Source organism: Vombatus ursinus, unplaced genomic scaffold, assembly GCF_900497805.2.
Source record: "Vombatus ursinus unplaced genomic scaffold, bare-nosed wombat genome assembly UNPS02014812.1, whole genome shotgun sequence".
Lineage (NCBI taxonomy): Eukaryota > Metazoa > Chordata > Mammalia > Diprotodontia > Vombatidae > Vombatus > Vombatus ursinus.
This window is the reverse complement of record NW_020954590.1, coordinates 76313830-76341301: the sequence shown is the minus strand read 5'-3', so window position 1 is coordinate 76341301 and position 27472 is coordinate 76313830. Positions and strand designations below refer to the sequence as shown.

At 39.6% G+C, this 27472-nt stretch overlaps 1 protein-coding gene across 1 annotated transcript in view; it reads right to left on the bottom strand.

Annotated features, from left to right (window-relative positions):
• Nucleotides 1-27472, bottom strand: part of LOC114054308 (XK-related protein 4-like) — a 463082-nt gene that overhangs the window by 158373 nt on the left and 277237 nt on the right. The window contains exon 3 of the mRNA XM_027877525.1: nt 15454-15653. Within this exon, the coding sequence (XP_027733326.1) occupies nt 15454-15653 (200 nt within the window). The remainder of the gene's footprint in view (nt 1-15453; nt 15654-27472) is intronic.

The window sequence follows — 27472 nt, the reverse complement described above, 5'->3', positions numbered from 1 at the left end:
CACACACACACACACACACACACACACACACACACACACACACACGTCAACTAAGCCCAAAGAACAAATGATTGATTGCTTCATTCAATAAATTAAAAAGCATTTATTATAAACTTAATATGTGCTAAACACTGTGAATACTAAGTTAGAAAAGTATGGCCATGTTCCTGCTCCCAAGCAGCTCAAATTCTGACAGACAATGTATAAATTATTAGATACATACAAGAAATATACAGAATAGACAGAAGGTAGTCCCAGAGGGGAAGACACTAGCAGGGAGATTCATAGCTGGTTGAGTAAGCACACCCAAGAGAGTTGATTAATATATAAATGTCATTCCAGAGCAGGTGTTAGCCAACTAGGGTTGTATTTTAAAATGTAAATATCATTCTTAGCTTCCAGGCCATACAAAAGTAGGCAGCAAGTAATATGGCCCTTGGGCCACACTTTGCAAATCCCTGCTCTAGAGGGATGCCTCTAGTGATGTACCACAGACCCTTTACTTTTTAGTACTTTTAACCATGACCGGAATACAGACATAAAAGTTACATCAACCAAATTTATAGGTGACACAAAGATGGAAGAGATAGTGAATATTTTATATTACAAAATCAAGCTCCTCAGTGTCATCTGTGATCTCAACTAGTTGGGATGCTGGGACAAAATTAAAACAAAATTTCATAGAGTCATTCTGGTGAACATCATTGTACTAATGTACTCTAGGCTTATCAAATGTAGAATGAGGAGGAACCTTACTGATCATTTATCTAACCCCCTCATTTACATGTGAAGAAACTGAGGCTCAGAGAAATAAGTGACTTTTGCAAAGAAACACAGGTAATAAATAACAGAACTAATATTTGAACCCTGATCCTCTGACTTCAAATCCAGAAATGGAGGGAAGTCCTCAGGTGCCTTTGACATCTCTATGACTATTTTTATCCTACATTAAATGGCCAGATACGTTCTTTTTTAGTCTGTGGATCTGCTTTTTATAGCTTTTGCATTTTCTTTTTTGCTTTCAGCCTGTCAGATGGCACCTCTTGGAGCTGTCAGTATGCTTGTATTTAGATTCCAGAAAAACCAACTGTACAAATACAGGATAGGAAATGCCTCCCATAAGCACCTCAAATTCAGCATGTCCCAAACTGAACTCTTCATGTCCTTCCTCACCCCACAAAAATAATTCCCTTCTATTTAAGCTTCTTTATTTTAGTGAGGGTACCACTATTCTTCTGGTCACCTGGGTTTGCAACATAGGGATCATTCTGATCTCTTCCTTTCTCTCATTCCCCTATGTAATCAGTTGCCATGTGTGGTCAGTTTAACCTTCACAATGGCTCATGAAGCTTTCCACTATTCTCCTTTTGTTCAAGTCTTTATAATATCACTCCCTGATTCCAGAAGTTCCAGAGACTCCCTATTGCCTCTAAAATAAAATACAAAATCTGCTGCTTGGCATTTAGAGCCTTTCACAGTCTGCCTCTGGCCTGCCTTTCCAGGCAATTTATGTATTCTTCTCTCTCACATACTCTATGTTCCAGACATATTGGCCTGATTGCTGTTTCCCTTCCGTGATGTGACTTCTCCTACCTGTGTGCCCTGTATAGGCTATCCCCCATGCCTGCCATGTTTTCTTTCCTAACCTCCATCTCCTGGAACCTTTGGCTCTCTTCAGTGCTCAGCTTAAATGTCACCTCATAGAGACCTTGCCCTGCTCAAAGTTACTTTGGATTTGTGATATAATCTACTTATCTATGGGCACATTGTATCCCTTCAGTAGACTTTAATCTATGTGAATGTTGGTCTTTGTAATCCCATTTCCTAGCTCAGTATTGGTCACATAGCACAGATTTAAGGGATTGAATTGATAGCAATTCATTTGAAAAAGACCTTGGAGGTCTTAGCTGACTTTAGAAAGTCATAGAATCTTAGAGCTAAAGGAGGCCTTTGAGATCATTTAACTCAACTCCCTCATTTTATAGATGAAACTAAACAAAATGAAACACTTAGTAGAGGCATGCACAATGACAGTAGCAAGAAACACGATGGCTTGAACGTGAGGTAGGATATGTGAAAAGTTCAAAACCCTGACACAATCTTTAAAAATCACAAGTATACTTGGGTTATCTAGGGCAGGGAGAGGTAGTCCAAATGTCACACAGCCAACAAGGGAGAAAGAAAGAAAACCCAGGTCTCCTGACTCTTAGACAGGTACACCTTCCCTTCATACCACTTTTCCCCCCTATGAACTCAGCATAAGCCACCAAGGTGACGTACAACTTCTAAAAAGTATAAAAAACCCAAAATTTTGTCTGTATTAATATAAATTTAATTTTGAAATCAAGAGTGGTAATAATCCCATTGTATTCTGTGCTGCTTAAGCCACATTTGGGATATTGTGGGTCTGGCTGCCATGCTTTGGAGGGGGCATTGATAAGGATATTCTGAAGAGGTTGACTCGGAGAATGAAGGCTTAATCTCATCATTTCAGGTTTCTCTTAGATGCAATAAACATCACATATACAACAGACACTTAATAACTGTGGATTAATTGACAGATTAAACTATTATCTCTAAATAGACAGCCCTTAGAACTGAAACTAAAGCCATGCCTATTCATCCACACAATTTGGGATTCTTTATATAAATCCCTGTTTTAAAAATATAAGTTTGGGGCCAAATAGAAATTAGAGTGCAACTGGCATGGTAGTAGGCAGTTAGGTGACAAAGTGGAGAGAGCACTGGGCCTGGAGTCAAGAGGATCCGAGCTCACATCTAGCATCAGATGCACCCTAGCTGTTTCTCCCTGGGCAAGATGTTTAATTTTTTTATGCCTCGGTTTCCTCAATTGTAAAATGGGGATAATTGCACTTACCTCCCAAGGTTGTTGTGAGGATCAAATGAGATAATAATTTGTAAAGTACTTAGCATAGTACCTTGTGTATAGTAGGTACTTCTCTTTTCCTGTTTGGAATGAAGACATCTAGGATATAGGAATGATTTGGTTTTTCTTCCAAAGCAAGTAGTGAAAACGGCAGGCCCATTAGGTGGCTAGCTTGAAAATCAAGTTCTTTGTGACACAGAGAACTCATAAAGACAAGGAAAAGAAACTGCTTTTGCAATAACTGAATTCTGGCCTATGATGGTTGTTAGGTAACAGGGTCTGATTGTTGTCCATGGGACAATCCCTTAGCTTTTCATTGCTGGTTGGTCCTCTTTGAGAATGATGGATAGACAACTGGTACTTTCTATTGCTGGTACTTTCTGTACCAGAAGTTACAAGTGAAGCAGAGGAGACAGGAATGGCAAGGAAGACTAGGGTGGCAGTGGATAGTCTTTGGAGAGAGATACGACAGTACTCATATATATTCATTTATTTTCATTCACATTGCCATAACTTCAGCTCAGTCCCTCATTGCTTTTACCATAAACTATTGCAGATATCTACCTAATTCATCTTTCTACTCCAGTCTCTTCCCCTTTCCAATCTAAAATCCACACAGTTGTCAAAATAATCTTCCTAAAGTACAGATCAAACAATGTCATTCCCCTTTCAAGAAAGCTTCAGCATTTACCCATTGCCTCTAGGATAAAATACAATCCCCAATTTTGGTATTTAAAACATTATAGTCTGGCATTGCCTTGCTATACTGATTTATTTTATATCATTCTTCCTAAATTCCAATATTTGCTGTGTCTTGAACTGATCATTCCATCTACTGCCTTGAGGCCTTTTTGTAGACTGACCACCATGCCTGAAATGTCCTCCCTTTTCATCTCTGAGTTTTAGACTTCTTAGCTTCTTTTAAGGTTCAGCTCATCTGCCACTTCCCATAGGAAGTCTTTCTTAACACTCCCAGTCTTCTTTCTTTTCTCAAATTGTCTTGTCCATTTGTATATTGTATCTTGTATATTACTGTACTTATCTATTGAAATACTGTATTGTGAAAGTTGGATGTAAGCTTCTTAAGAATAAAGATTGTATTTTGTTTTTCTTTATATGTATAATATCCAGTATGACACTTTGCACATAAGAAATGATCAATGCAAGCTTACTGAACTGAATTGAACTGAACAAAGAAACTTCCTTCTTTTTTTTTTGCTTCCCTTGATCTCTCTTTCTCATGATATACTCAGGTTATGTCTATTCCAAAGTGGACTACTGCTATGGGACGTTCAGTAATGGAGATGGAGCTAGGCACTCCTTCTATATCAAGGAAGCTTAGCTGGAGACAACCCTAGGGCTATTGGCCATGTGTACACATGGGAAGCAGCATGGTCTCAAGTGCTGTATTTCACATCAGAAAACCTTGTTTTGAAGTTCTAATTACTAGTTATATTTACTTGGATGTCACTTTACTTCTCTGGGACTCTACTTCCTCATGTGTAAAATGAGGGGGCAGGCTAGATAAACTCTAGGGTCCCTTCCAGCTCTGAATCTATGGATCCATCATCCTTTCATCCTCAGAATCCTATGGTTCATTGACCTACTCATAAGTTAAGCATAAGTTATGCAATGAGATTTCCTTTTCATAGTAATTATAATTAAATATGAAAATTGGAAATGCAGAGATGAGATTATTTGGAGACACGGAGCTGCATTTATCACAACCCTCAGTTGGTTCCTTGATACAAACTAGCAGCTGGGTGAATGCCTAATCATTCTAGACCTAAATAATTCTTGTGTGAGAGAGAATTATCCCTTGCATAATGTCTCCAGTGTACCAGGAATCAACACACCTCCCTTCAGTGCCCAGCACCTGTCCTGCCTTCAATCTGGGCTGGGGAGTATCCATACTAATTGTGACAATGACAAGGTGCTCCGTGATCCTACACGGCATCCTCTGTGCTACTCCCTGGAGCATGCCCTTTGACAGCAGGCAGCAAGTGGAGCATTGAGCTAGAGGAATGCTAGCTACCCAGGAAATGCCATTCAGCAACAAAATCATGTATAAATAAATTAGCAAATATATTCTCAGCTCACTGTGCAAGATAGCTGCGTCTATACCACCCAAGTAAAACAGTAAGCATTCAGGGTCAAACATAAGGCCTCTGACAGATAATTCAGACTTTTCTGAAAAGCATCTACTTTCCCCTGAGTCATCTAGCTAATCTTCTTGATTTCAAAATTTTCAGAAGTAGATACATTGTGCTGATTGGTGGAGGAAGCCGTGTACTTCTAGTGGCTTCCTGGGTTACTCCTCAGAGATGTCCTGCCATTACCTCAAATTCAACATGTCTGAAGCCGGTGTCATTCTTTTTCCCTCCAAAAATGATCTTCCTATCCAGGCTCTTCTATTTCTGTTCATTACACTCAGAGTTGCACTTAGAGTAGGGATAGAGGGGGATTAATAGGACTACAGAGCTCTTTCTCTAATTTGTTTTCTCATCATTAGTGCATGGTTCAAGACAAAGATGGCCATGTGAATCTGTCTTGGTTTTGTTCATCAGAACAGCAATCTGAGTGAGCGAGTGAGAGAGAAAGAGAAAAACAGAGACACAGACACAGAGACAGAGACAGAGAGACAGACAGACAGAGAGACAGAGATACAGAGAGACACAGAGAGAGACACACAGAGAGAGACAGACACAGAGACAGAGACAGAGAGACAGAGACACAGAGAGAGACACAGAGAGAGACAGAGAGACAGAGACACAGAGAAAGACAGAGAGACAGAGACAAAGAGAGACAGAGAGAGACAGAGACAAAGACAGAGACAAAAAGACAGAGATAGAAAGACAGAGAGACAGACAGAGACAGAGAGACAGAAACAGAGAGAGAGAGACAGACAGAGACAGAGAAAGAGAGAGACAGAGAAACAGAGACAGAGAGAGACAGAGACACAGACACAGAGAGAGACAGAGAGACAGACAGAAAGACAGAGACAGAGAGACACACAGAGACAAAGAGAGAGTCAGAGACAGACAGACAGACAATCAGAGAGACAGAGACAGAGACAGAGACAGACAGACAGAGAGACAGAGACAGAGAATAGGAATAAAAGTAGAATATCAGGAGCTATTAAAGTCTTTCAGGTATGAAGTGATCAGTTTTTTTAACTTTTAAAGCTCTTCATAATCTTGCCCCAAGCCTGCATTTGCAGCCTCATCATGCAATACTTTGTGTACTTCGTGATCCCACCAAATTGGGCTTTTCTCTGTTTTTTGTGCACAGCACTCCATCTCCCATCCTCAGGCCTTTGCATGGGCTGTTCCCTATGCGTGGAATGTATTCTTTCCTCATGCCTACCTCACAGAATCCTTCTCTCCTTTCAAGGAATGTCTCAAGTGCCATGTCTTCCCCAATGTTCTTAAGTGCTGGTGCCCCCCTCCCAATGTATCATGTACTTGGTTACTTTATATTCATTTTATTTAGAAATATATTTATTCTGTATATACTTATGTATGTCCTTTTTACCTCTCCCATTAGAATGTAAGTTCCTTGAGAGTAAGGATTGTTTTAGTCATTGTTTTTGTATCTCCAGCACCTATCATAATGCCTGGGTATAGTAGGTGCTAAATAAATGCTTATTGATTGATTTACTGTTTTTCCCGCCAACCCTTAGAAATTGCAGGGCTTATGCTTCCTTCCTGGAATATGCACTTCCTCCTCATAATGTTCACTAGCCCTGTGCCACACATGATGTCCCTCTCTGTCTGGTCCCACTGAGTGCCATAGATGCTCAGGGCTTCTAACCCCAGAGTTCCCTTGCCAAATATGAACCACCTCTCTGAGGCTGCTTCCTCTCCTTGAACCCTGTGGAGATGGGGACATGGATGCATCCTTGGTGTGTGCAAAGCCAAACTCCTTCTCTTTCCCTTCAAAAATCATCTTATCACCCTGACCTGTGCCTCAACTAATGAACATTTCTTTGTGTCGCCTGCCCCTCTGCTCCTTACACCCCTCCTCCACCTGTCTTAAATCTGATAAAATAATTTCTAGTTCCAATTCTGACAGTACTGACTCTTTCCCTGCAGGGCTCAAAAGCTCAGTCATTTTTGATTCCTCTCTCTTCTTTGCATCTATATCCAATTAGTCCCCAAGGCCTAATAATTCTTCCTTTCTCTCAATTATACCTTTCTCTTCATTCTCACTGCCACCATCCTAGTTCATGTCCTTATCACCTCTAACCTGAATTATTTTAGTAGTCTGCTAATTGGTATCCCTATCTATCTCCTTCCTCCTCCTTCACTCTCCTCTCTTTTCCCTTTTCCCTTCCTTTCTCCCCACCCTTTACTAAATTTCCTCTTTAATATATCCAGCACTAACTTGCCACTGATAAAATCGTCCCCAAATGCCTCTTTCATTATAGCACTCTCCCCTGCTTCAAAACCCCCCACAGCTTTCCATTGCTTACAAAATGTTCAATCTCATAGCCTGGGGCTAGTCCCAACTTGCATTTCCAGCCTCTTTGCTCACTAATCCCCTGTATCAAACTAGTCATCCAGGTCTGTAGAACTAATACATTTGTTTTCTTGAAACAAATTTCTTAAAAAGAAATTGTAGCAGTTGTCAGAATTTGGAGGAGGCAGTAAACCCTCACTTCCAAGTAGTGGCTAGCACCATGCTTTGTACATACTGGATTCTCAATGAATATGTGTTGATTAATAGTGTGCTATAAAGTTGTGAATACCACATTTGGAGTGATCACAGTAGCTGTGGGAGCTGAGTTTTATAGTTTATCTGAGTGTGTGCCACCTGAAGATCTTTCTGACATAGAGTACTGTCATAAACTATTTTAGAAAAAATCTATTTTAGGTTATTGAGGGAGTTCTTCAAAAAAAAGGTATTGATTCTTTTTGGTAGTTTCTTCCCCAAGTATGACACACAGAGGAAAAATAGAAGTAGCATCTTTACTTTCTCAACTCAAGTGTTGGCACAGTGGATAGAGCACTGGGCTTGGAGTCAGGAGGACCTGAATTCAAATCAAGCCTCAGACACTTAGTAGCTGTGTGATTCTGAGCAAGTCACTAAACTTTTGTTTACCTCAGTTTCCTTAACTAGAAAATGGAGATAATATTATCTATCTCACAGAGTTGCTGTGAAAATCAGATGAGATAATATTTGTAAAAAAAAAGGTTTTTTTTTTTTTTTTAGCAAAATGCCTACTACATAGTAGATGCTATGTAAATGTTTATTTCCTTTCCTCTATAAAAAGGAAAATTTAGTAGTGGGTAATTTGGAATATAAAATTTAAAATAAGTGTCTGGAAAGACTCATAGAAAATATTTTAGTTTCTATCATGACTTTTCAAGGAATCACATTACATACTCATTCAGAATAGAATAGGCAGAATTTCCAGGTATAGATCTAGACTTCATTCAACTGTCTTTGCTGATCTAATTCTCAATTCTTTTGAGACATTCTTTTCATTAAACAAAATCTTCCTGATATCTTCAAACATTCTACCAACGTCTCTTCAGTTCTTGCAAAATGATCTTGACCTAGAACGTGGCATTTTAGTTGGATTTTAAAGCGTGAGTAGAATTTCAGCTGAGGGCAGCTAGGTCACACAGAATGCCAGTGCCTAGAGTCAGTTAGACCCATTTTCCTGAGTTCAAATCTAGCTTCAGACACTCTCTAGCTGTGTGACCCTGGGCAAATCACTTTAACCCTGTTTACCTCAGTTTGCTAATCTGTAAAATGATCTGGAGAAGGAAATGGCAAACCACTCCCGTACCTTTACCAAGAAAACTCCAAATGGGGTCATGAAGAGTCAGAGAGGACTGAAAAATGACTAAACCACAACAATAAGTGTAATTGAACATTCATGTGTGCGTGTGCATGTATTTAGGGACAGAGAGAGGGAAAAGGACAGGGACTAGATATGGGATTATAGTGGCATAGGGAAATCTTGGGGGGAAAATCTCCCTCTGCTTTCTCTACCAATGTAGTTTGGTGTCTTCCATGAAACTTATACTTTTAGAGAGTTGTCTAGAGTGGAGGACTGAAACTCAAATGAAACAGGGGTCACTAATTCATACATAAGGATCCCTGCAGATGGCATATTGACTTAGTTATACAATGTCGTGGTATCCCTGTTTTGTTACATTTTTATTTGTTCTGTCAACTATTTCCCAATTACATTTTAATCTGGTTTGGGACTGTCGCAACACTTGCCAGCTAGTGGTGTTTGACGTCTTTAGACTAGAGCACTGAGAGGTTAAGTGACTTCCCCAGAGTCACACAGCCAATATGTGTCAGATGGGACTTGAATGCAGGTCTTCCTGGTTCCAAGTTTGTCTTGCAAAGTTTCTACAGATGAATGAACTAAGCCAGAACTTAGATTTGGGCCTTCAGATTCCAGATTCAAATCCAGTGTTCTTTTTACAGCTCCATGAAGATTACAGGGTAATAGAACAAGAAAGAATCTTAGAGGTCATCCAGAGAACTCCTTAATTTTACAGCTAAGGAAGCTGAGGCCAAGAGAGGTGGTGACTTGCCCAAGGTCACATTGTTAAGAAGTCACAGAGCCAGGTTTCAAACCCAGATTTTCTGATTTCATAGCCAGCATTCTTCCTCTACTGAATCATGGGATCCCAAACTCTGTTCCAGCTCGAAGTATCTGCTCTTACCAGTATAGAACATTTTTAATGAAGTGTTTTGTGGTTCTTATCTTGCTAGCTTGAATACATCTTTCTCATTTAGGAGCAATTTAATAAGAATGGCTCACATTGACAGGGCGTGTTCTTGTTTATGGAGTACCTTTCTCACCACAATCCTCTTTTGTCATTTTTTCTGTCCTTTCAGTAGTTTCTGACTCTTCATGATCCCATTTGGGATTCTCTGAGTGGTTTACCTTTTTCTTCTCCATCTCATTTTACACATGAGGAAACTGAGGCAAACAAGATTAAGTGACTTGCCCAGAGTCACACAGCTAGTAAGTGTCTGAGGCCAGATTTGAACTTAGTTCTTCTAGACTTTAGGCCCAGCACTCTATCTACCTAGCTGCCCATAATCCTCTGTACTACTTACAATTATTGCTCCCATTTTATAATGAAGGAAACTCCAACTCAGAGGATCTTGGAGACTGGGCTAAGAACATATAGCTACCAAGTGCCAAGCTAGTTCTCATTATCTTTCTTCTCAAATTCATCTTTTCAAATGTGCTTATTACTGTAGAAAATAATAACACCTTTCTAGGGTTCCAGTTTGGTAACCTCAGTGCCATCTTCTTCCAATCATTATCAACTTGCTCCACATATGTAATCAGTTGCCAAATCCTGTCATTTCTATCTCTACAAAATGTTTCAACATCCCATTCTCTTCACTCTCATAGCTGTCACCCTAACTCATCATTTCTCATCTGAAGTCCTGCAAAAGCCACCCATTTGGTCTCCCTGCCTCAAGCCTCCTTCCATTTAAATCTACCCGCCTCTCATTTGCTAATGTCATTTTCCTAAATTGTATCTGATGTGATCATATCACAACCACCTCTCCTACCCCCACTGAACAGAGCCCCATTGCCTCTGGGATCAAATATAAACTCTTCACAATCTGGGCCCTTCCTACCTTTTCAGTCTTCTTTATTTTACTCCCCTCCTTACACTCTAAAACAATATTAAGCTTCCTTGCTATTGCTAACTTTCAATACTCCTCCCAGTTCCATGCCTTTGTATTGTTTATTCTCTTTGCCTGTAATGTACTGCTTCCTCCTCCATATCTTTTGGAGTCCCTGGTTTACTTCAAGATTCAGTTTATGTGCCACCTTCTCCATGAAGTTTTCCCTGGTCCCCTGCCTGCCAGGGTCTGCCCTACCCAAACTGCCTTGAATTTATTTTGCATGTATTCTACATTTACTCATATGTACATGATGACTCCATTGTTGGAATATAAACTCCTTGAAAGCAGGGGCTGTTTCATTTTTGTCTTTTTGTGTATAGTAAACACTTATTAAATGCTTGTTGACTGATTTATTGATTTGAACTCAAGCCTTCTGGTTGCAAGAGTCATGCCATTTTCAACAAACGACATGCTTATTTACAGATCTAATAATTTGTTCTCTCACCACAAATGGATGGTTCAAAATGAGGGTAGCCAGATCATTTTATCTCCATTTTGCCCATCACAGTAATCTTTTTTGGAATCTTACAAAGCATCTTCCATGCTCATTCTGTCATGGAGGAGATGAAGGCTGAGGATGAGCATGGAAACCTCAACTCACAGGAAGGGGATCCCTGATCCTATAGCCAATGACAGACCACGCAGCTGCCCTATTGTGGCTGTGGGAAGATCTCAGACTCTGAGGCGCCACTGCGAAAAATTATTCTTCCTTTGTGCAATTCTGCAGTGAGCCTGTCAGCCTCCAGCACAAGGAGTTATCTTGAACACATTTATTCAATAAGCAAAGAGAGCTGAGGAAGGATTTTCACAGCTGGCAGTATGTGAGTGCCGCATCAGCTTCCATCAGAGCAATGCAATTTTTAGATTGAGTTTGAAAATGTCATATTCCCTATTTAATTTTCTTTTTGTCTTAAAGGTGGTACTCTTCTTTACAGCATGGCAGGAGGTGGGGGGGGTGCTAGATCGAAAAAAATGCAATTGTCTGGCACTCCTGAAATATTGTCTTTAGATGGGATCCCCTCCCTTCAATTCTAGACACAAAACTGTCTGTCACATGTGGAAATGACTTGCAGACTGCAAGGCCTTGCTCTGCCTGTTAAATTGAAACATTTCAGATATTTTAATTAGCAACTATTTGCAAAGTACTTCACAGGTTCAATGCCTACTCATAATTCATATTTATAACAGACAGCTCTATTATTACACAAACAAGAGTGGGATCCTTCAATATTAAGGATTTACAAAACCACATATTTTGGCACTTACCTAGTACTAGTCTGGCTGGATCCCTTTTTCACGTTTCTCTTTTCCCTTTTCAAGAGGGAGAGAGGTCCCTGCTCCTTTAAACCCACATCAAGTGAATTCTTGTCTTGGAGCAGTGTCATGTTTCCAGGTTCATCTGTAAGTATAGCTCATTTCTAACCTCAGGGCTCTGTTTGGTCTTACTCTCCCTGAAGAGATATGTTTTTCTTCCAAGCACAGACAAGTCAGACGATGCTGCCTCAGTTGTTCCGTTGTCATTTGCTAGAGGTTTGAATTTATCTAACCTTTGGTATTTCAGCATAACTATCTTTCTGCTTTCCTCGTAAACAAATAAACAAACCCCAGACCCAGCAGGATTATCACCTTCTGCATTTCTCTATTGCCCCTTACATCAATGTTGAAGATTTTTGTTTATGTCTGTCTCTGGATCAGCCCAGGAACGGCACTGGGGAGGTGTATATGGTGGTGGTTTTGGTGGTGGACTGATATGCAGCAAATTTTTCCCCATGATCTCTTAGAATTCCCTAAGAGGATTTTTAGGAGGTGATTGAAAGGTCATCTTATCTAGTCCCCTCATTTTGTAGATGAAAACCATGAGGTTCAGAGAGCTATCCCCCAGAGAAACAACTGGCTTAACCATGGTCATTATAGGTGGGTAGGAGTGGAACTGACTTACTTTGACTCCACATACAGTCACACCATAGAAGCCATAACTAAAAAAGAGGGTTGAAGACCAGGAGTGGGAATGTGAGTCATATTACGTCTACGCATGGGAGAGAAGTTTTAAGATTAGGTGGCTACTACTGAACAGTCAAGTAGTGAGGGAGTGGGCATAGCTCTTCATAACCTGGGATTCCTGATTCATCCATGTGCCATTACTTGGAAGATTTGAGTAATCTAATAAACCCAGAAGACATTTTTATTTCCTACTAACACCGTTTTTAAGGAAAGGCACTCAACACAGTCACACCAGGTAGGAAAAGAAATTTCCTTCCCAATTCCCTCAATGGGGTTTTGAAAACCCAAGCTTTTGCAGGCTTTAAGAAGCCTTTTGGGAGAAGCCACCTGGGTTATCCAACCATCTGGGACCATAGAGCAGGTAAAGATGATCTTACTCCGTTATCTGCGGCCCTGCCTCTCTCAATGACAATAGCTGTAATAGACAGTGGGCTGATCTGTCACCGGGCTACTGTTTCTTAGTTTCTCTTTTCTCCCATGGTCCTACATTCTATAGACACAACAGGAACTCATGATTTTGCTCTAGGACCGAGCACTGCATTTTGTGACAGCATTATCCTTTGAACCACTCTTCTCATTTCATGAGAATTATTGTTGTTCAGCTGTTTTTCAGTTGTGTCTGACTCTTCATGACCCCATTCGGGTTTTCCTGGCAGATGCTGGAGTGGTTTGCCATTTTCTTCTCCAGTTCATTTTACAGATGAGGAACTGAGGTAAACAGGGTTAAGTGACTTGCCCAGGGTCACATAGTTAACAAGTGTCTGAGGACAGATTTGAACTCAGGAAGATGAGACTTCCTGACTTCAGGCCCAGTACCCTACCCACTGTGCTACCTAGCTTCCCTGGTATATATTATTGGAAATTCTTTACGAGAGAATAATAATTTGTAAATAATTTCCCACATGATACACTAGGCCCAATCTTCTCAAGCATTTATAGAATAACAGAATTTTAGAGCTGTAAAGTACCTTAGTTATCATATATTCCAACTTCCTTATTTTAATGATTAAGAAACTGAGGTCCAGGGAAAGTGATAGGGCAGAGCCTCAACTAAAACCAGAGCGACAACTAACATACTATGATTGCAGCTTTATACCAGTGCCCTGACATCCTGGAGGAAGCACTTCCTCCTTGCAGCAAACACCATGCCCTGTTCTCCTTGCCCCCCACAATACACTTAGTCTCTTGATCCTCCAGCCCAGGAATGGCACAACTACCCTTAGTTACCAGCCCAAGTGTTCTGCTCGTGTGGTATCCCTCTCCATGAGGCCACTTTCCCCTTACTCCTATGGGAGCAAGGCCAGATTTCCTGGGGGACAGACTTCATCTTCCCAATACAGTTGCACTGTTGGCAGGACTATTTTCTGCACCAGCCCATGTTTCCCTATCCCTCAACTGAATTTGCCTCAGGTACAGTCATGGCTATTTACAACTTTGATGAAAATCTGGTTTGTTTGTTTGGTTTTTTTTTTTGGTTGTTGTTTTTTTCAATATACCAGATAGACTCTTCAATTAATATGATTTCCTCATTTCTGATTTGTTCTCTCTCTCTGCTTTGTTCTTTCCCCACTCCCTAATTTTTTTCTAACTCTTGGACCATTTGTTTGCTTTCTATACTCATTGGTTCTCTTAAGTAGTGTTTTAAAAGTTTTATTAAGTTTTGACTTTGATGTTCTACTTGGCCTCAAAGCCACAGATTCCCCACTCCTGCTCTAGTCTAGAGCAAAGGTTGCACTGAGAATTCCTGCTTGCTTAGACCAACATTGCTTCTGGGTTCTCTAGTCTGCATAGTCTAGACTAATGGTGTCAGATTCAAATAGAAATGGATCCCTGAGGGTGGTATATTGATGTGGAAAACAATAAATTAACATTTTCAATGTTGTGTTATTCCTTTGTTTATTGTGTTAAACATTTTCCAATTGCATTTTAATCTGGTTCAGGCTGCATTTGAGAGTTTTGCATGCTGCACGAGTGGCCAGTGAATCCTGAGTTTGACACTTCTGGTCTAGACCTACTGGGTCCCCTACAGAAAAGCTCAGATGGAAGCCATCCATAAGGGAGACTTCAGAAGGACACCATACTTTTGTCAGCATGGCAAAATGATGTAAGGCAAAATGAGGAACGTCACAGCATGGAATACATGAAAGTTAAAAAATCAAGGTAGGATCAGAAATCTTTACTCTTTTCACACATCATTCTGTCCCTATGATGCCCAGTTACTAGGAAAATCTGGATTAAGAAAATGGCTTGGCATTTATGTTAACAACTGAAAAGTCTTATTGTTTCCACTATCAAATAAGAACAAAACAAAACAAAAAAGGCTGGGAGGATGGGATTTAAGCATGAATCTGGGAACTGCATTTTTTGGGGGGGAAATTGTTGGGGCACATAAACAACATGACCATGCCCTTTTCTTCTCTATGATCTCATGTCAACACCTCTTTGGTTCATGATGAGGGCAGCTCTAGCTGCTACTTTTTGGCGTAAACCCCAGTGAATATATCCATAGATCTATTGTAACCTTGGAGCATTATACCATCATAAACATCAGAGATGCTGTTGGCTCTATTCCCCTAAGTCTACCATTAGCCAAGTGGAAAATAACAAAAAACTGTTTTTCCCCATTCTTTTGATGAAAAGGTCAGTCTAAGGGCAAAAGAAAACTGTCTCTCCATAAGCCAGCTGTGACAGAAAGGGTGAAGAAAATATCACATATCATTCACATACTTAAGTACCATCATAGTGGTCTGTATATTTCAGTGGGGGTTGAATGGCCTGAGTTTTGACAGAAAGACACTGAGACAATCACTGGAGGTTTTGAATAAGCGGTCTGTCATTCAGAATCTTTCCCACAAATCCCCAAAACGATGATGGTGTGCCCTTACCTTGGAGGGCCTGTAAGGTATGAGTCTGAACGACAATGCAGAGCTGCAGGACCAGTTGTGGGGCACTCTCCAGAAAGGTGGCTAGCAAATGCAGCATACTCACATCTGCATACTCATACACCATCTTCCAGTAGAACCGCCATCTGTCATTCTCCCCACTCCGGCGGCTTCGGATACCTAAGTATATGGTGTGGAAATATCTAGAAACAAAACAGAGAGAATGAAAATGAAATAAATGATGATTTGTAATCTAAACACTTTGCTTTTTCCTCTCATGGTTTCTTTTATTGTGTACAACTGAAGGAAGAGTTTTATATCCTTTGAAGGTCATTTTAGGCTATAGTGACTTTAGTTTGCATTTTTTAAAGGCAAGCTAAACATCAGGATAGGGCAGAGTTAGGAGAAATGCCAAAGGAAACTCTTAGGATGTCAGTGTTTGGGTGTTGATGCTGTATTTGCTACTGGGTTGGTTTTTTGTCCACTGGCTAGGTTTTTGTCCACTCGTAAGACTCCACTAATCCCTTAGTCATCTCTGGACCACCAGGGCAGCCTCAGCTGTTACAGGTGGAACTGTCTATAAATTTAATGGCATGACACATGGTCATTTATCTATCGTAGAGATCTGCTGGTTTGTGTACGCTCTTGGAGTTCATCAGCATTCTAGCCTTACGTTATGAGAAGCATTGGGTGGGTAATCTCTGATGAGTCTTGGCTCACAACACGATCCAGAGAGAAAGGCAAGGGAGAGGCAGAAAGAATTGAAGTGCTGGACACTACTGCTGAGAACTCCTGTTTCTATCTCCAAGAGAGATTCATGTATTACTTCAAATAGTCTGTAATAAGCCCCTCTCTTGTTCTATCTCCTTGCCTTCCCATCCTGGCATCATATCTACATTTCTGAGCCTTAGGATCTCCCAAAAAGTGAAGGTTGCTGACTCATCCTTTCCAAATTTAAGGATTCTTCAAACAGAGACCAAAGTTAGCAGTGAATAGATATCTTGAAAGAGCTTGATGCCAAGAGAAAAGGAAGGCTTATATGCATGCAAAAATGACTTTCCTAGAGTAATTATAATTCTGAAGAAGGAGGTCTTTAGAATTGGTGCTGGAAGGCATTATGGGGGGGGGTGGTCAATAACTATGGAGTCTGGTTACCACTTGAAGCAGAAACTACATCTACAGTGGTGTAGTCATCCAATAAGTGATCATCCATCCTTGCCCAGAAAACCTCCAACAATGACAAACTCATGAGACAGCATGTCCCATTTTTATCCAGCTATGTTTGTTCCTTTTCTCATGTGCAGCTGAAAAACTTCCTAAGAACTAGAGCTATCCAAAAGTGGAATGGCTTGCCTCAAAAGACAGTGGGTTCCCCCTAGGTGGTGGTCTTTAAGTACAGGTATGTTATAGTAGGGACTCCTTTCGTGAGGTCCCTTCCAACTTTCCACTTTTGTGAACCTGTATCATCTTTACATTGATCTGTGGAGCCAAGCAGAACAAATCTAATCTCTCTTCTATATACTAACCCTTTAAAAACTTGAAGAGAATCATCATGTCCCCCCTTTTCATCTCTTGGGAAACGGTCTCTTTCCCAGTTCCAGTTTTTCCAGGGTTGATTACTAAACCCTAGTATATTCAAATGAATCTGTCTTCTCATCCCTGAAAGGATCACACATGACTGCTCATGCTAGGTGGCTCCCACAAGCTCACCACCAGGGGCCTACCCGATATACTAGAGGCTTTCCTTGCCTTTTCCTAAGATCTCAAAGATACCAGTGGAATGCATGGGCTACTCTTTCTGTTTTGCTCTTGCCACATGGTCAGCCCATTTACTTTTCTGACTATACATTTCTCAAATGAGAGATTATAATACTATTTTTTATCATGACTAATTTGTTGTGTCACATTCTGCTTACATCTACTATGTGTCTTTCCATAGTCAATTAAATAGCATCCACATGGCTAATGAAGTGAGCATTACTCATTGGGACATTACATGTTTTTCTCTTCAACCAAACTCATATCTTTGCCAGCAGAAACAATTGGTTTTCTATCTGTTCCTCAAAACTCTCTAGTAGAGGTTCCATATCTCTTTTGGAAATATTTAAGTAAGATATCTTTCTTGTGTCTTCTCTGAATCTTGACTCTTTTGACATACAAGCTCCCTGTGCAGTGATTTATTATGTACCCATTCACTTATTGCTTTGTATTTATTTTTTATTTTCTCTGTGTGTGTGTGTGTATGCATATGCACCTAAGTGTGTTTGCATGTTAATTGTTCTCAGTAATAACATAAGCTACATGAGAGCAGGGAAAATTATCATCTACTTTTTTTTCTGTAACTCCCAAATACCTATTATACTCTGTGTTCTCAATAGGTATTTGATAGATACTTGTTGAATGAAAGAATGAATGAATAAATGAATGATAACTTTATTTTCTTCAAACTACCATGGAAGTTTGACATCAAAGATTCTCCTAGAATTAAATCCAAAGACATAAGCCCCCCACAAATGCTACCTTCAGCAATTTTATTTCTAGTTTTTCCCTGTGGTGAAGATTATGAGTCTTCTCAGCTTTATTCTGCCACCAGCTAAGAAAGTTTAAATGGTTCCCCCAGGTCTGTGGCTCATAGGGGCTCGAACTCTTCTGGGTATAATAGAAACAACTGCTATAGCAAACAGCTTGAGATCAAAGGAACCTGGTGTTAATAACAGGTTTCTTCCCATTGAGCAAACCAACAAGTATTTGGCCACTAGTTTACCTCATGTAGTTTCATGCAATAAGATGCAACAACAACTCTTCCTGTTATATAGGCCTACAATCCGAATGACAAATGAAAAGAAAAGGGAATTATTCCTGTGGAGACTTTATAAGTCTCTGAACTTTTGTTCAGGAAGAAAGTATCTATCCATGTCCAGAGTATATGAAAGCTCTCACTCACAAGGTACCTGCCCCACTGGTTCTCCAAACCTTCCTTAAAGGAAAGAGTTGAGACAATGGAATTAACTCTTGTAATGTTTATCATAGATCATGAGATCACAGATTTAAAGACAGAAGGGACTTTGGAAATCATCAAGCTCAACCCTCTTCATTGTCCAGGTAAGATAGCTGAGGCACAGAGAGGTTCAGTGACTTTCCCAGGGACACAGTTAATAATTATCTGAGGCAGGATTTGCACTCATGTCTTTCTGACTCTCAGTCAAGCACTCTCTTCTCTATAAGGACAAAGGAGATTTAGGAAGAACTAAGGGGTTTGGAAGGGTAACTAGGTGGCACAATGGATAGATCACTAGGCTTTGGAATCAGGAAGACTCATCTTCCTGAGTTCAAATCTGGCTGTATACTAGCTGTGTGACCTTGGTTGAGTCCCTTAACCCTGTTTATCTCAGTTCCTTATCTATAAAATGAGCTGGAGAAAGAAATGGCAAACCACTTCAGTATCTTTGCCAAGAAAACCCCCCAAAGTGGTTACAAAGAGTTAAACATGACTGAAATGACTCAACGACAAGAGGTTTGAAGCAGTGAAAAGACAGGTGATCGTGATCAAAGAGGGATATTTCATAGCATCAAAATTTTGGAGATGGAATGGTTTTGGATGATAGCAAAATCCATGTATGACCACTCCTCATAGTGGCTAAGATAAGGTCAAGATGAAGGTTTAATTGACAAATGCAATTCAATTCAAGGAAGAATAATTCAAGGGCAAGCTACTGTGTTAGGAGCTGAGGAGGATACAATGATGTATAAAAATATGGTGGGCTCTGCCCTCATGAAGCTTACAATATAATTGTATTTCAAAATCACATAATTACCAAATCTCTCTTTCATTTTTTTACTTCATAAATAGCTTCAGGTTCTCCAACAATGCCCACAAAATGATATGGTGGTTACTAAATTTTGTTTATTCCTTGGACTACTCTTCTACATTTAGACACTAAAAGAGTGTTTTATTTCTTTAAAGCAAGGTTTTTTTCAAACTATGCTTCATATAATCTTGTTGTTTCACATTACTTGGATGGTGGTTCTGTGAGAACTTTATGATTCTAACATTATTTTCCCTCTAAAACATTAAATACGAAATTGTAGATGTATCAGAAAAACCTTAGGTGATTTGTTATGGTGGAAAGAACACTGATTTTAGAATCAGAGGATGTGGGTTAAAATCCTAGCCCTTCCACTTACTATTTGTATCACCTCAAGCAAATCACTTTACTTTTAGGGGCTTTAGTTTTCTCATTTGTAAAATTAGGGGGTCATACTAAGTTCCCTTCCAGCCCTAAATCTATGTTCTGATGTAAGTACACATTTTCTCACTGAAAACTGGGCTTTTTTTCCCCATTTTGATCGAACTTCCCTCATCTCCCTTTTATTCCCTTTGGTCTACCCTCCCAGACTTCCTGGATCAAACTTCATAAGTTCTGTCAATATTTTTAAAGTCCCTGAGGCTTGCAGAGCCATAATAGGTTAGCTAGATTAGTAAATCACTGAGCTAGCCAACAATTAGATTTGATGGTCTGCTGGATAACCTATACTTTTTTGGGTTAGGGGAGAGGAAACAATCTACTAGCACTAGTAATTCTACCTGTGGCCTACTATCTTAAAGAGAAAGCATGTCTGATAGTACTTGGTACCAGAAGAGTTGAATCTGAGCTCCAACAAGCTTGCAAGATTGCCACGGACCAGTTTCTTAAACACTTTTCAGTCTTATTTGTCAAAATGGTCCATGCATCAAAGACAGTCATCCCTCATGTGAGTCATCACTCATGTGATGGGATGACATCTGCACATTAGAGCAGGCAAATTCTCAAGTTTGGCATTTAGTCCAGTAGAAAAAGCAATGGATTTGGAGTTAGGATGTGAATCCTAGCTCTGCTACTTACTATCTATGTGACCGTTGGCAAGACATATTACCTCTCTGATTCTGAGTTTCCTCGTGTCGGAAATGAAAGGATTGGATTAGATGATCCCTGAGGTCTCCTCTAGCTAGAACATTCTATAATCTTGTGACTTATATTTCACATTTACATGGCACTATATGGTTGACAGAGCACTTTCCTCACAACAGCCCTGTGAGGCAAGTTTTTCAATCACAATCTACTTTCTTACCTCGTTGCCATATGTTGATTGTCCGACATTTCAATCACATGCTATGCCTCTCCTGTCTGCAGGTTTTCCAGTAACTCATGAGAAGGATTTGGATTGCACAGTGCCTTGCCAACAATTACTTTGTTCAACCATGCAATCATTTCTGGGCAAGGTGATCTGAGAAGCATTTTTCGGTTGTGACTTTAGGATTCCTGTACTTAGCCTCTGAAAGAACAGCTGAAGTCTCTATCCCTGTATACATTTTGAATGCTGCCATAAATAAAAAGGTAATTCCAGTTCTACATATTACTTGGAGACAGTTTGTTTCAATAGACACCTAGGCTTATTCACATCCACATTTCAGATTCTGTCAATCTGACAGAAACATTTCTTTGTCGTGACATAGAAATGTCTCTTTCTTGACCTATGACCATGTGATCATGACCACACATTAAAGATATCCCGGCCATCTACATATGCAAGATGAGAAAAATTATCATTGATGAAAAAGAGAGAAAATAACTAGTACTATTTGTTATTCATACTGCTGGTGGGTATAAAGCATTAGTATGTTCAAATATACTGTAATAAGTCTACACCCTATACTTAGTATATTGCATGGGAGAGGTGGAGTAGATGGAATTGATTATGCTAGGGACATGTGAAAAAAGCAATGGAAAGGACAAGGAAGTCCTGGGGTTTTGATCCCATAGAAAAGTTGTTGTATGGAGTTAAGAGCAGAACTGAAGTTTATCTTTCTATGGATGAAGATTTTCCTAAGATAGCATAAGGTCAAAAGCTCTGGAGCTTTTTCCCTTTTTTAAAAGTTTTTCTTGGACACTGGTTGGATGAGGAAGGGAAGCCTTTTTTGTGAAGAAAGTTTGGGCTCTCAGATGAGTCAATAGTTGGTGTATAACACTTCCACTTGGGAGACAAAGAGGTAAGTATGACTCCTGAGAGGAACATGTCAATGCACATTGAAGGTCTAAGACTACACGGGCCTTGATCTCTCAAGTTCTAGTTCTATGTCTTGCCATAATGAAAAAATCACACCTTAATTATCACAAACAGAGTCACAGGATTTTTCTTGGGGTGGATGGGATGGTAATATCCGACAACAGAGAGAAGACAGAGATGCTCAATTCTTTTACTTGTTTCTGTTTCCTCTTCTGAGAAGAAAGGCCACTGTAGTAGAATAAAAAAGGACTGGGGGGAGTTGATGCAAGTAAGGTGATAGGAGAGGCCCTAGCTGCCCTTGAAGAACTCAAGTCATCTGACTTAGAAAAGCTACAGCCTTGATTAGTGAAAGAATTGTCAGATGTAATTACTGAGCTACTGTCAGTGCTATTTGAAAGTGTGAAGAACAGGAAGAGTGTCACAGGATTGAAGAAAGGAAAATGCTGTCTGGATCTTCAGAAAAGGGAAGAGAATAGAATCTGCAATATTCAAGGTAGGCTTGGATACGATACTGAGAAAATTCTAGAGTGGATCATTAAAAAGATTGTCAGTGAATATGTAGAAAAGTAATTATTGATTACAATGAGCTTGCATGATTTCATCGAGAACAGGTAATGTTTCTCTTTGGGGCAGAGTGACCGAAGTGATACATCAGGGGACTGTTGTAGAAAGAATTTACTTGGATTATTTATTTGTTTGTCTATTTATTTATTTATGGGTTTGCTTAGTTTTAGCAAATCATTTGATAAAAATATTTCACATTATCCTTCTGGGAAAAGTGGTGAGATGTAGACCAGATGATAAAACAGTGAAATGGATTTGGAGCTGATTGAACAACCAACTTAAAAAAATAATTATTAATGGTTTAATATCAATTTTGTAGGAGTTCTTTAGCTGTGTGCTCAAAGGATTGGTTCTTGTTCTGTACTATTTAACATTTCTATCGATGACCTTGACAAAGTCATCAGTACCATGTTTATGTAGTTTCCTAATGATGCAAAGCTGGAAGGGATCAGGGGAGTGCAGATCCAGCTCATCCTGGCTCACTAGAGCCAATCATGAAATTTCCAGCGCAAACATTTATACCTCAGAAAACAGCAAACTACAAATCAGGGCTTGATGTATTGTTTTATTGATTGTCTAGACCAGGGGTGGGGAACCAAACTTCACAGAACAAATCCCCCCACCCAAAAAAAAAAGGATTTATTATGTGAAGCTTGGATTCAGTCAAAGGGTCGCATTTGAGGACCTAGAGGGCTACATGTGGCCTTGAGGCCGAGAGTTCTCCACCCCTGGCCTAGACTTAAGAAAGTGATAGAAACAATGTTAATAATACAGACTAAGCTTAAAAGTATGTCCTGCATACTTTAGAAGGCTTGTTGGTAAACATTTACCAGCACACCTCTGCAGGGATAGCTGACACAATGAATAACAAGAATCACAATCAAAAAAGAGCTTGACAGGATAGAACATTGAACCAAAACTAAAAGGTGGAAATTCTATGAGGATAAATGTAAAACATTATATGGGTATACAGATGTGAATTTCACAGGGGAGGTAAAGGGATACATCCATTTGTCTGAAAAAGACCTGGGGATGTCAGTGGACTGCAAGTTAAAGATGAGCCAATAGTATGAGGTGGTTGCCAAAAAAGCTACTGTGATTTGGGGATATGTGAAGAGAGGCATAACTACCAGGAATAAGGTGATAGGTACTCTGTCCTAGTCATATCACATTCAGAGCGCTCTTTATTTTTCGTCAAAATGATATCTATCTCTATCCCTGTATCTGTACCTATACCTATCTCTCAATTAGTGTTAATAGCAGATGTATATGATAAAATGCCAAAGTGAATATCAGTGTGTTCTGGCTTTCTACCTGATGTCAATGAATACAGAAGGTAATTACTCGCTTAGTAACCCTGATTACAGGAAAGGTATTAGTATCACTGTTATATAGATGAGGAAATAGATTCAATAAAGTTCATGACACTAGAAAGTCATAAAAGCAAGGCTTGAACGTAGATCTTCTGATTGCAAGGCCATGGCTCCCACCATCCATCTTATACAGCAGTTTTCTCTAAGCTAAGTGATCTGAGTCATTTTGGCCTTCTTTCCCATGTCGGTAATCAGTGCTGGATAATTTCCAAAATGCCAAAATTTCAAATAGGTTGTGTCCATGATGATAATTAGAAACAGCTGATCTCTTAGACTACCTACTAATATTCCCAGTGCCATTCTTGCTATGACTGCTATCACTTTTACACTTTTCTTTCTCTTAAGAGTTCAAGATTATTTTCCTGAATTCTCCTAAATCTATTCTATCCATTTTATCCTAGGGTGAATTTTTAGTAACACAAAATTAAAGTGGGTTGTAAGGCAATTGTTGCCCTTTGGTTCACCCAAGGAACATGAGAGACATTAACACCTCTCCTACAAGATCAGACTATTTCAAGGCTTTCTGGATGTCAAAGGAGCTCTGCAGGTCACTAGGACCCTTCTCTGTAGCACAGTGGGATTCTGAGAAGTTGGTAAGAATGTTTCCTTATGAGGACTTAAGAGAAGCTATTAATACTATCTTAGAATCATTTATTTTTATTTTCTAAGTTAAATGTTTTAATAAAAACTAAAAACCAATTTTCAACATGAACAACTAAATTGCTTTGTAACTATTTCCATTAAATTAACTTCGATGTATAGAGTAGAACCACATTTTTTTCTGAAATTCCCTTTATGCAACTTCAGAAGTCATCTGTCTAATCTACTAGTTTTATATGCAGATGAGGAAACTGAGGGAAGTGGAGGGAGGTTAAATGACTTGGCCGAAGTTACACAGAATAAGTGCAAAGCCCAGACTCAAATTCAATATCTTTGACTCTAAAAACAGTGTTCTTTCCATGATACCATAGCATCACAGGCAGCTTTATGGCAGATTGGATGGAGCATTAGAGTTGGAGTCAGGAAGACCTGAGTTTGAATCTCAAACATACTTAGTAGGAATATGACCTTAGGCAAGTCACTTAACTTCAATAATCTTCAGTTTCCTCATCTGAAACATGGTGATTATAATAGGAGCTACCTCATAGGATTGTTGTAAAGATCAAATGAGATAACATATGTAAATCTCTGTAAAACTTAAAGTGCTCTATAAATTCTAACATCACCACCATCTTCATCATTATTGCCATCATCATCATCACTTTCAACTTTATCATCATCATCATCCACAGATTTAGAGACTTAAGGGAACTAAGATGCCACTGAGTCCATCCTCACTCATTTTACAGATGAGGAAAATGAGGTTCATAGAGAATAAGAGACTGGTCCAGTTTTACACGACTACTAAGCATCTGAGACAGGATTCAAACCCAGGTCCTCATGACTCCAAGATCAGGACTCTCCCCACTATATCACATTGCCTCCAGTTTTTTTTTTCTACTGTTAAAGGTAGTTTCTTTTATACATAATACCTAGAGATCAAGAAAAATTTTTTTTTTAAATTTGGTACCTATTAAGCTAGAGCCTGGACTCAATGTGTTTATGCTTAACTAGAAAAAATACAAGTTTCTTTGTTTTCCATTTGGGAACATAGCAGTGTCAAGTCAAACATTTATTAAGCTCTTTCTATGTTTCAGGCACTGTGCTAAGCACTGGGAATACAGAAAAGGGCAAAAAGACAGTCCCTGCTCTCAAAGAACTCATAGTTTAATGAGGAAGACAACAAGAAAACAACTGTGTTAAACAAGATAAATGCATGATAAACTGGAGATAATTAATGGAGGGAAGGGACTAACATTGCAGAAGATTGGAAAAGGCTTTTTTTTTTTTACAGAAGGTGGGATTTTAGCTGTGATTTGAAGGAATCCAGGGAAATTAGAAGGTGGAGGTTAGGAGGAGAGCCAATATTAGGGGTATGGGGGCCAACCAATAAAAATACCTAGAAGCATGTGACAGAGTGTCTTGAGTGAGGAAAAGTAAGAAGGCAGGTGTCATTGGATCACACAGCACATGCTGAGAAGTGAAGTATAAGGAGATTGGACACGAGGAGGGGGTCAGGTTCTGAAGAGTTTTAACACCACCACAACTTTTATGTTTGATCCTAGGAGGGATACAGGGCCACTAGAGTTTATTATAGCAGGCAGGCATGACCAGACCTGCACATTACAATTGATTTGACATCTGAGTGGAAGAGTCTAGGCATGAGGTGCTGATGACTTGAACTGGGCTGGTGGCAGTGTCAGAAGAGAGAAGGGGTTGTCCGCATAAGAGATGTTATGAAGGTAAGCAATAAGAATTCACAAGAGATTGGTTATGAGAGATAAAGAGAAAAAGAAAGTAAAGAGTCTAGGATGATGCCAAGGCTCAAAATGAGCCTGGGTAAATGGGAGACTGGTGCCCTTGAAAGCAACAGAAAAATTAGGAGGATATTAGGGGTTCAGAATTACTGGAATGGGGTTGAGAATAATGGGATGGGACCTTATTAATTATTGAGGACTGAGTTTAGGCAGATTATCAACAACTCTAGGTCAGTTTCAGCATGGAGTGGTCTCAGGGGTTAAGAGGCTCAGTAATGGTGTTTTTCCCTTTTGTCTGAAGGCAGGGAAAGGGAGACTGGCCACCCCTAACACAAGGAATGGTGTTCTCCCCTTCTACCAAAGGGCAGAGACAAGCTTGTGATGGAATGCTGTTTGAACATTTGTATGTTAATAGAAGATGTTTCTGAAAACAACTCAAATTAACATGTTAGTGCATTCTGGCTTTCCACCTGGTATCAGTGTATCTAGAAGAAGCTTGTCCATTTTTTCCACCCATGATTGAACAGCATGGCACAATGAAAAGAGCAATGGATCTGGAGATGGAATGTGTGAGTCTGAATCCTGTCTCTACCATTCATGCTGCCTGTGAAGTTTGGTCAAGTCACTTACCTTTTTTGAGCCTCAGTTTCCCCATATGTGAAACAAGGCAGTTAGACTATAGGACTTTAAAACTGATATCAGCTCTAAGTTCATGATCCATTTCTTATGAGCCTATGCTGTTGTTTCCTTTCCAGGGGAAGCAATATGAAATCAGTTTTCATCAATTTGGTTGATTTTTTTCAGGGAGGAGTTTGGTTACAAAATTTCAGTTTTCAATATTGACCAGTCTCTTGGCTTTGTAGTCCTTCCCCTCCCCCAGCATGAATGAATTAATGAATGAAAGAACATTTATTAAGTGCTTTTTACATGCTAGGCATTGTGCTAAGTGCTAGGTAGCACACAAGCAAGCAAGACTGTTAATCTCTTCCCTCAAACAGCTTCTTTTCTAATTGGGGAAAACAACAATAGCCAGAATTGGAAGGGGAGGGTGGGCAGTTTGGCAAGAGAGATAGACATACACACATACAAATGTGAAAACATGCACACTTTCATACAAGTGGCAAATATAAAAATGGATATGTTTTCAGAAATTAAAAAGAAGAAAGAAATTAAACACTGAGCTCATTTCAGCCTTATTTTGCAAAAAGCAACCAGGCATGAAGCCAGTTATCCCACAGCCTCTGGTCTTCGTACTATAGATCTCAACTTAATGAAGCTATCTATCGGTTTCATGTAAGAGGCTGCTGCCTTGGAAATAAGCCCTCAGTCTAGATGCATCTCATAGCATCTTGCTAGCATGTGCTCAATCTTACAAGCCTTCAGGAAGTTACACTTGACTGCGGAAACACTCATATTCTTTGGGAAAACGGAAAGTATGGATTTCACAGCTCATTGAGTCCATATTTATGACAATTGTCTCAGTCAGTGGAGGACATTTGATTAAATGTTACATGATTTACTGAAGCATTCGCGACTAGACCCCAAATCATTAATGGCTGCTCGTGGGGGAAGTCAACATGTTTATTCTAATATCTAATTTGCCTTCTCTAGCCATGAGCACATTAAGCAATTTCTGCCATAAGCAGTTGCTCTCTTCACTGTGAGATATGCTGAGTAAAATCC